The sequence below is a fragment of the Chelon labrosus genome (genome assembly GCF_963514085.1).
Source record: "Chelon labrosus genome assembly, chromosome: 24".
NCBI lineage: Eukaryota > Metazoa > Chordata > Actinopteri > Mugiliformes > Mugilidae > Chelon > Chelon labrosus.
Genome location: NC_140357.1, coordinates 9,342,070 through 9,352,935, shown reverse-complemented (window position 1 = coordinate 9,352,935; position 10,866 = coordinate 9,342,070). Strand labels below are relative to the sequence as shown.

The 10,866-nt window shown below is 44.1% G+C and overlaps 1 protein-coding gene across 1 annotated transcript; it reads right to left on the bottom strand.

The window, feature by feature from the left end:
• Nucleotides 1-502: 502 nt before the first annotated feature.
• On the bottom strand, nucleotides 503-3,887 carry LOC311509547 (uncharacterized protein; the record flags this gene model as incomplete). The annotated part of the gene is made up of 4 exons (XM_084574784.1): nucleotides 503-1,594; nucleotides 2,320-2,631; nucleotides 2,747-3,003; nucleotides 3,737-3,887. 4 exons carry the CDS (start codon nucleotides 3,885-3,887, stop codon nucleotides 503-505), a joined length of 1,812 nt encoding a protein of 603 aa, XP_084430910.1.
• Nucleotides 3,888-10,866: the final 6,979 nt, after the last annotated feature.

Below are 10,866 nucleotides of genomic sequence, written 5' to 3'. Positions count from 1 at the left end.
TTTATCATTTTACACACTGTGCAAGCCTCGACACATCTTAGGTAAACTCAACACATGCGATACTGACAGGCATTTAAGAATCATTAGCAGCAACAAGGAGACAGCAGCACAATGGAAAATAGTGAAACAATATACAAGCACCTCGAAATCTTACTTCGATTTGTCATAGATGCCGTTCTTGACCAGAAAACATGCTGTAATGATCAAAGACTTTATAACAGCTCATAAATTATACATTATATAGATACAGAAATACTGTTTTATTGAGTTATCAGTGAGCCGTTCATAGCTTTATAGTCTTTTGTCTCCACCGACAGTCTTAGAAAGGCTTAGAGACAATTTCAGCTAAACTTGTGTCACCTCTTACAGCCTCCCATGTCAAAATGGCTCTCTTTGGAAGTGCACTTATCAAGAATAAAGCAAACTCTGATGGTTGAATGTCACAATTCTTGACTAAAGTTTCCAAATGTTAACCGATTCCCTCTCCGAATCGTTTCAATCATCAGGCGCTCTCGGATGATGTTGTCTGATCAGGTGCCTGCAGTTCCGCCTGCTCTTGTTCGGCCTCTCCTGCCACCTCTGCCGTCTGCTCAGTCTGTGAGTCACGGCGCTCTGGACTGTTCTGAAGGCCTGTCGAGCGAGGCTGTTCGCCAGCTGTGCCAGCAGGGGCAGCGTTGGCCTCACGGGTGTCCGCATGTGAGCGAGTCTGGAGGGTCAGGGACTCGGAGAAATGGCGGAGGGCGCTCTGCTGCTCTGTTTGGCAGCGGAGTTCTGTGTTCATTTCTGACTCTAATGCAGACTCCACCGTGGGGAGCGTGGGAGTGATGCTGACATTTTCAGTGGGGAAAGCAGGAGTGTCACTTACAGAGCTGTCTATTTGATAATGCTGCATGGGGGGAGTGCTGTGGAAGGGGTTACTGAGGCTCATGAGGGTGCTGTTAGAGTAACTCAGCATAGAAGGAAGTGGAACAGAGTAAGGTGGGGGACCTGCTCCGTTTAACGAACAATCCCAGTCTTCCTCTTCGTCCTCTTCTTCTTCCTCCTCCTCTTCCTCTTCATCTTCTTCATCTTCCTCATCCTCCTCGTCCTCCTCGGGGTCGATTGTTTCTAAGCTATGTGTGCTACAGTCCGACAGCCCACTGCAAACACTGCTGCCGTCCTCATCATAGGCCTCATCATCCTCTTCTTCATCATTATCTTCTTCCTCGTCATCTTCCTCATCATCCTCCTCTTCCTCCTCTTCCTCCTCTTCATCTAGATGCGAGTCTGTGTCTGTGTTCTGCAGGTGCATTATGGGAATGTGCTGCGTGGTGCTCATCAGTGGAAACTGCAGGTTCGGCTGCTGCTGCTGCTGCTGCTGCTGCTGCTGCTGCTGGACCAAGGTGGAGTCGCCATGGTAACTGTTGCCATTGGTTACAAGCTGCTGCTCCGGCTGCTGATGCTGATACTGCTCCTCGCGGCTCTTCTCCAGCTCCAGCTTCATGATGGTGTGCAGGAAGTGAGTGCGCACCCGGACCGGGTTGAACTCGAGCCGCCCCGTGGTGTTGGTGCAGCCCTCCTTGGTGCAGCCACAGGGGAAGGACATGCGGTCCACCTGAGGACAAAAAATAATAATTACATACACAAGCGTGGGGCAGAAGTTAACCGAGCTGCCTGTCAGAGGTGGTCATGCTTGAAGAGAAACTGCAGAATTAATGGTTGGTGTTATATAAATATATAATTAATATCATTAACACCCCTACAGCAGAACTTCATATAGGCAAAACCTTAAATATATTCATCATTTTTGCTTTTTCTTCAGATCTAAAAGACTAGTGCGGAGTTGGGGTTCAAACAGGAACATCTGTGAGCGTTGCCGACCTAGAACTCGCATGATCAGCGTCTATTAACAACCAGATCCTCACCCGTACTTGGAGGAATCTATTTTTATCCTATTTTCCTTCCCCAATGAAAGGTACTCTAACCAAGCATGAATGTCCAGAGACTCCAGTCTCCAGGTGTGAACGAAGGAAAACAGGAACAAAAACGGATTCTGCAAGTACAGTCAAGTACCTCGTCCGCAGACCCCAGTCATGTTAGTTCCAGGTGGACAGCACTGACAGATGTTCCTTGGATTGGCGTTGCTGGTGCAACTTGGATGAATGGCGACCCTACAAGTATCTGCTTGATATTTCTACTGAGACTGACAGGGAACTCTTGTGTTGTTCCATTCAAATCTGGCAATGCCTGCTAATAAATCTGGGAGTGTGCTATCACAGCAGAAAAATATACTGCACAGACAGACATTAACAACACTTTAGTACTATAGATGGGCCTCACCACAGTTCCATTTACCTGGCACTTAATGCCGGCCAGGCTGCAAGCACAGGTCTCCGGGTCACATATCCCCCGGCAGCGACACCCACACTCCTCTCGGGACATGCGTAGGGCGCGCAGCTCATGCTTCTCCTCCACCTCAATGCGGCGGACCCCCGAGGAACGGAGAAGGGCACGGCGCCTTCTGGTCGTCAGGGGCTGGAGGAAGAAGTAGTCGTCCACCTCCGTGTTTTCCACGTCCAAGTCGTCTTCGGATATGTCATTGAGCGTGAGGGTATCCGCCTCCACGGATGACACGGTGCCATTCTTAGTCAGCTGGAGGACAGAAATAATAAGTCAAACTAAGATTGGACCATGGATGCATGTAAACCCTCAGGATAATTGTAAACCACATGTAAAATACAAGACTTCTCCAAGTCCTTGCACTGACTTTGAGTTTGATGGCATTGAGTTTCTCCTCTTTCAGATGATCCCTCAGCATGATCCGGTGGCTTCGTTTCTGCTCCATGGCGAACTCCCTGAGAGTGAAACGCCTGACCCCGCTGTGACGTGGCGACATCCCCAGGGTGCTGCCGCCCTGCGTGGGCACGCTGGTGAAGCCCTGGCGCCGGTTAAAATAGTACACCGTCACGCTCTCAAAGTGCACATTGCGGCCTCGCAGTCGCTTTGACTGCTGCTGGAGAGAGGCTGGGGTTGAGAGAGAGAGAGAGAGAGAGAGAGAGAGAGAGAGAGAGAGAGAGGAGGTGGGAAGCAGATCTTGCAACTTTTTACTTATTACTGAACTGAAGGATAACCCAAAATGCTAAAAATATTGTTACTAAAGCTCCCATAGAAAAATGTGACCAAGCAGACCAAGAAATATCTGCTGGATAATGGCATCAGCCAGAATATATTCATTTTTAAAAGACATCACAAGAATTCCAGTGCATTTGTGGTGTCTTTGGGTCTTTTATACAACAGGGTGTCATCGGCATAGAGCTGGAATTTTGCATGTAATCTCTGTATTACCCTACATGACTGCATAGGTTGTTTAAGTGGCCCTAAAATAGATCTTTGAGGGACACCGCATGCAAAAGCTCGAAGGAGCCCTTGAAATGATGACAGATAAACTTCTACTAGTAAGATTTTAACTAAACCAGGTTCAGCTTCAGCCAGAGAAATGTCTTTGATGTCAACAAGGTTCTTCTTTTTACGAAAAGAGCTTCAACAACAAAATCTTCCATGGAGTGCTAAACCAAAAATAAGTGCATTCCAAAAAAATAATGTTTGTGAGTCAAACAACCAAGTGAAATATGAGTATATAATTATTAATTCTGGAAGTTTGACTGTTTTTTCTTTTGCTCCTATAAAGTCTCTTTCTCTAAAAACTGTGTCGAATGCAGAAATAGTTTTTCTTTGGCGACTGCGTGACAAATCTTACAGTCCAACAGTCCGGAGGGGACCGAGTGGTTGAGACTGTCGCTGCTGTTGCCGCTGTCGCTGCAGGAAACCTCGTCATCGTCAGACCCCTGCAGAGACAAGTAAGGGGAGGGGCCCTCCTCGAGCTTCCTCTTCAGGATCCCACTCATCATGTGGCTCCTTCCGCCGGTCACACCTGGGCAAAGGACAGAAGGTAAACTTGATGATAAGAAACTTATTAGAAAATCATATAAGATTTTCCTCATTCATTACTTTTTTCCACTTATGGCGAAAACACAATATTTGCCTCAAAACATGCTTCATCTTACTATTGCTGCAAAATTCAACTAAAATGCCGGTCCAATGCATTAACACAGGTAAATTCATAGTAATTTTTGCTCTACTTCCCTTTGTTGTGTTTTTAATGTTCCCAAGAAACAGCATTTCATGTTCAGAATTACATTAGATGTACTAAATACAGGTAAAAATACAACATTTCCCTTTGAATTGTAGAGAAGCAGAAATATAAATACCTAAAATATTTGAGCAAATGTAAGTGCAGACTCGTTCTCCCTTCAGGAGTCAATATTGCTCTTAAACTAATGTCATTCATTCCACCTCCAAGTTATGCAGAATTTAATACAGACTTTTATGCTGAACATCCGAAGCATTTTAACAAAGCAAAGCGCTGAATTGAGGTTAAATCACCAGCGGAGCATTGCAAGTATTTGCGCTGTTAAGTGTGGAAGGTCAACTGTTATCAATGTTCACGGGAAATAGCTTAAAACTTGCTTTCCATTTTACGATAAATTTGTAATTTTGGATGTTTTATGCTCAAACTGGCAACTCGACAATAGGTATTTTGAAGCGGCCTTGCTAAATTTTGTGCAGACTTGGAAAAAATAAAAGGAAATGTCAAAGTATGTGTTGAACCTATTGAGATTTGTATTAACTGATGTCCTATTTTCTTATTCTTCTGTGGATAAAGAGTTGATTTGTGCTCACGGTGACTCCCTGCCCTCCGACACTTATCATGAACAGATGATAAGGGGACGTTTACCTGGCCTCCTGCACTTTGTTGACAGTTCAATTTGAAATTTATGGAAAGAAAGCGGACTGCTCGGAGAGGATTACATCATATGCAGCAGAGCTTGAATGCCGGGCCAAGCTTTCCCTTCTCTGACAGGCTTTGTCTCCTTCCTCTTCTGCTATACAGTTTGTCTTATACTCCACTCTCATTCCTGACCTTTTCTTTTTTAAAGAATTCCCTCCCTTATTGTCCCTTAAAATGTCCCTTTCTATCCCCAGCCTCCCTGTTACACAGACCTCTCCTCCGATTCACTGCCTTTCAGGGAAAAAGCCACTAAAACCAGTGATATCTCTGGAAGACACTGAGCAGATGGGACTACACCGCGTCTTTCTATGTATCTGCAGCCCCAGAAGGTGTTGCAGTTATTTTTCATGTGCTGCCTTCCGCCGAAATATCTGCCGGGCTCTAGTAACCGGTGCATAATACAGAACCAGGCTGCACACACACATGCCTGCATGCATGCGTGTGTGCGTGTGCAGCCTCCCACTCCACATACATGTCCACGGACACCGACGTGGGAATCCCTTTTGACAAAAAAAACTCCAAATGTGGATGTGGCCGGCCGTCACTGACCTGTTTTCTTGCCTTTGGTTTCCAGGAAGTCCTCCTCGACTCTCTCCTCTGCATCACACGGTGCTCACCAGCAGCAGCCAAACATCCCCATGTGTCGTGATGATGCAGTGAGCGCTGCCATGATGCCTGCTCTCTCTCTCTCTCCCTCTTTCTTTCTCTCTCTCTTTCTTTCCAGCAGCCTCTGGCACTATTGTGCAGCACTGAGCACCTCTGCCTCTGTCACTATCTTATTCCTTCTCTGGCTGCACCCTCATTTGAGTCTCATACTGTCAGCTCTGGCACTGTCTGCTTCTCTAATGCTCCTCACCCCCCCTCCTCTCTCTCTCCTGCTCTCTCTCTCTCTCTCTCTCTCGCTCGCTCCCTCTCCTCACAAAGACTTGTTAGCTCGGCGCTGCTGCCGGCTGGAAGCGCTGGAGCTTGACTGAGGTGAAGCCAGCCCTACGAGATCACAGAGAGAAAGGGGGGGTTGTAGTGGTGGTGGTGGTGGTGGTGACGGTGGATGTGATGGGGTAGGGGGAGGAAAGTGTGGATTCTGCTGTGGCAAATAATTTTTTTTTTTCTTCACGATTCATGCAAAGACTACATCATGTGCAATAAATCCATTTGTTTCCGCTCAACAAAGATTTTTTCCCCCCCATATACCTTCACATATATCAGGATTTTCACCAGCAACCCAAAATAATTACTTTCACGAGGATGCTCTGAATGCTTTGTGGCGCGCCTCCTTTTTTGTTTCTGTAAAGCTCATTTGAATTTTAAATTGACAGCAGAGACAAACGGATCAGAGAGGACGGGAGGAAACGGAGACAATGAGCGGGAAAACCATTTATTTTCGCTGCTCGTCTGTGCAGTGAAAAAAAAAAAAGAAAATACTGGACGTGTGGAGAGAGGGATAAGTCCGAGACGGTTCTCAGTCATCCAGGTCACGGTATATCTAAAAAAACTAAAAAAGCAAAGCTGAAACAACTGGTGTTTGGTGAAGAAGCTTCTCCTGCTCTGAAAAAGCCTAAACTCCTCTCCAGTCATTTGGAACCGAAGACGCTTGGATGAGTGGAGCCAAGAAACCCAAGAAACAAGTCCAATTGGCTTTGTTTCAGCCTTTTTTTTGGATAACTCAAATGGAAAATGGCACAATCCACTAACAGCTTATGTTATTTAAAGTTTCTTAGCCATTTTAACAGTTTATATCTAGAGTCCTTTACATTTTCCCTATTTAAATACCATAAATTCAGCCATTACTAACAATGAAATCCAGCTAGGAAAGAGTTTAGATTGCTCTTTGCACTGAATGAGATGGGATATAATGTTGTTGTACTTTTTGTATAATGGCAATAAAGATTCTGATTCTCATATGTATATGTACACTATACTGTAAAGTCACCTAAGTCCTGCAATGGTTTTTGGGAAGTTGGTCTGGAGTCTCTCCGTTGGGAAATAATCATGCTACAGCAAATATCTGGTGGACCAATCAAATCATTTGGGCGGGGCTTTAGGCGTCGACGGACAGAAGAGTAACGCTACACCAGGTTAGTAAGCTAACACTTCTTAATTTAGCTATATTGGGGAAAATGATGATATTCTTATTGGCCTTCATTACGCCTTTGTATCTTGCTAAACTGTTAGCTAGCCTAGGTGGCTTCTAGTTACCGCATTTTGGATTTGCATAGATGAACAGTCATTAGACTTAGCTCAATGATACAGGAAGCAACACCAACTTCCCCGCCGACAGCTTTTGTGTTGGGAAGTTGGTCTGGAGTTTCTCCGTTGGGAACTGATTATGCTCTGGAGAAGATCTGGCGGACCAATCAAATCAGTCGGGCGGGGCTTTATGCGTCGATGGACAGAAGAGTAATGGCTACATAGTCATACCAATGATCGGAGCGCCGTGGAGTTGAATTTGTTCACAACAAAGTGGCTACACCAGGTTAGTAAGACTAGCAACACTTCTTAATTTAGCTATATTGAGGAAAATGTTGATATTCTCATTGGCCTTCATTACGCCTTTGTATCTTGCTAAACTGTTAGCTAGCCTCTTTGGCTTCTAGTTGCCGCATTTTGGATTTGCATAGATAAACAGTCAATAGAGTTGCTGAATTAGACAGGAATCAACACCGACTTCCCTGCCTACAGATTTTATGTAGGGAAGCTGGTCTGGAGTCTCTGTTGGGAACTAATCATGCTACAGCAAATATCTGGTGGACCAATCAAATCATTTGGGCGGGGCTTAACGCATTGATGGACAGAACAGCAATTAGTCATACACGTCATCTGACAACATCTGCAGTTGGAGAATCGGGCTGTTTAGACTCAACTATTGCATCTGTTGTAGAAGAGGTCATCATGTGAGCCCACGACAAATTTCCTTTACCTACTCTTTTTTATGATTGTTATTACTTTTACTTTTATTTATATGAAATTGAAAATGTTAGAAAGAATTTGCACTTAACAACGGAGCCACTGGGTAGCTGCATAACCTCTAGCACAAAAATAAGACATTTTTTTGAACATTGCCAACCGTTGTTGCAGAAATTTTGACATAATTTGATCATAGGCATTGTCAAAGGTGCCTACAGACTTTTTGTTTTCAGTCAGTTCCATGTTATATAAAAAAAAAGCATGTAAAACTAAAAGTTACCATCAATACACAGAAGAGATTCTTTGGAAAATATGTGATTAACCGCCCAACCCCCCACTCTCAAGCCTCTAAACATAGTTGCTATAGCAATGCTAGACCCTGAATGTTCTGTCTTCACGTTATAGTCGTGCGGGGTTCAAAAATATCGAGCAAAGAGCCTCAGCCTTGAGTTTGTACGCACGGAAAACACAGATGGATGGACGGTTGTATCCGAGAGATTCAGGGTTTGTCAGGTTCTCTTCTCCGAACGCAGCACGGGAAGCAACGTGGACGTGCCTCCTCAAAAATACTCATTGTTGAGGAATAATTTGTGTTGACTTTCAATGTGGTAGATAATGGAGGATGATTAAATGAATTGGTCTCGTGTAAGGTGGGAGTCAGAGTGACTTGTTTTTTAAAGTTTATGTCTCTGGATTTCTCCCGGCGAGGATGGAGCGCCAACGTACATCAGAGACAGTCCTCCCAATCAGCTTCCATGGCAACTGGCCACCGGGAGGGAGGGGGATTGGAGGAGGTGGAGGAGGAGGAGGAGGAGGAAGTTAGAGGGGTTGCAGGGAGGTGGGGGCTGGGATGTGGCAGCTCCTAACGCTGAAGCATAGGAGGAAGGCTGGAAGAGGTCTGGTTTTTTGAAGACGGTGTGTGTGTGTGTGTGCTTGGAAATCTGAACAATGGCTTCAGCCGAGGAAAGATTTGACATTAAAATAAGAGTCTGCAGCAAAGATGTGAACATGCTTTCTTCCTTTTTATCACAGGATTGTCTCTTTACAAAAATGGAAGATGTAACATTTACAGTAAATAACAGTGTAAATCCTAAACTGTTCCATTAAAATCTGATGGCTGCTGCCGGCTCTTAAGGTATTCAAATATAAACATCCACATCCAATGTCACTGCGTTAGTGGAAGCCCTTCTCAGCCGCTGTCATGCCTCAGTCTTGTAATCATGTTTTTTCGAGAGGTCGTCCTCTGTGTTGTCCTCGTCCTTCATCTTGGTCCAGCCCCGTCCAGTCCTCAGCTGGGAATTCTTCAAACTCATCATCCTCCTCCAGTAACCGACCAAAGATGATGAACTTAGTATAGAAACTCAGTTTGGTTGTTTTAAATCTCTTTGTGGTTGTTTTGGGTGTCTTCATTGTGATTATGTGCCTCATTTTCGTTGTTTTGCATGTTTTTCTAATCTTTTTGCATCACTCTGCAGTTGTATTGCATCTCAGTTTGGTTGTTTTACATCTCTTTGTGGATGTTTTGCATTACAGTTTGGTCGTTTTACCTGTATTAATGGTAGTTTTCCATGTTTTAATTCTGCTTATGCGTGTTTCTTAGGCTGTTTTGCATCATTTTGCGGTCATTTTGCATCACTTTGGGGGGGATTTGCATCTCGATTTGGTATTTTTACTCTCTGTGGTTGTTTTGCAAGTCTTCACAGAGATTATGCATCTTATTTTGGTTGTTTTGTATCTATTTGTGGTCATTTTCCATCACTTTGTGGTGGTTTTGTGACTCATTTTCCATTTCTTTGTAATTGTTTTTCCTCTTATCTTGCCATTTTACAATTTTTGGTTGTTAATGCAATAAAGCTCTGTAGAATAGTACACGTTTAATCACAGTATAAGCTCTTTAATTCCATCCACATGGTCACTACATTATTCTGATGATATTTCTTTATAGTTGCAGTAGTCACTTATGATGTTAAATAAATTTATATATCATATATAAATGACTGTGGCAGTCATTATTTTTTACTTCCCATGGAGTCAGTGACCAGCAGAGGGTGTTCTTGGACAGCGATGCTCTTTCGGCTCCGGTCACGTGCCCATCATTAATTCCTAGCCCCTGTCCTGCTCTGCTGCCTGGCCTGGTGTAATTGCTTCCCCGGGGACTCAGATGAATGTCTCAGCTGTCTGGCTGCCTTTCGACCCACAGACCTGTTTATGTGGGTGAGTGTGGCAGACGTGGAGAAGGGGAAGGCAAAGAATAAATTATCTGAAATGCATCGTTTCTGTTTTACCATTTCCATCCAGTTAATTCCTCCAAGAACAAGATGTGATCCCTTTTAACTCACCTTCTCTTTTTCTGTACTGACTGCTGTCTGCCTTTGTGGGATGAATTACAGTAAATACAGGACATGAAGCATGTGTGCCACCTTATAGGAGCCAGAAAACCCATCATTTATCAGGTCATATCGTCAGAAACTGAATAGCCATTTATTTATTTCCAGTTAAGCTGACAAGTGTGGGGATTCTCTGCTTGTTTTAACATCAGTTATGGCATAAATGTTAAATTGGTAAACCCTCTTCTCTGAACATGGGGAGGGGGACTGAGATATAATCTGCCATCAATTTAAAATCCCGTCTTAACATCTTGTTTCTGGCCACCGATGTCCTGATACCGGGTTTTAAACCTTTCTGTTTCTTAGTGATGTTGGGTTTTGTACACTTTCTGTAACCCTGTTTGGGTTTCTTTCTGCTTCCTGTTTTATTTCTGGTCCCTCCATAGTGATTGCTCTCACCTGGCTCCTTTCCTCATTAGTTCCACCTTGGTTTCCAATCAGTTGGGTGGGTATATATAGTTCTGCCTCTGCGTCTTTTAGGTTGCATGTTCAGTTGATCATGAATGTACCTGTTGTGCTTTTCTCTCTGATTTTTCCTTTACTGTTTTCTAGTGCCTTTCTTTTGCATTTTCTTGATACCTTCCCCTCGCTTACTCTCCTGTTTCACACTTGTTTGGGTCCTTAGTCCTGAACGAACTTGTTGCTCTTGTTTCCTGTCACCTCTGTGCTCCCTCTCGCGTCTGCAAAACATCTCGAGACAATTTAAATTGTAAGTGAAACTGAGCTTCAGTTTCACGGTAGCTGTTC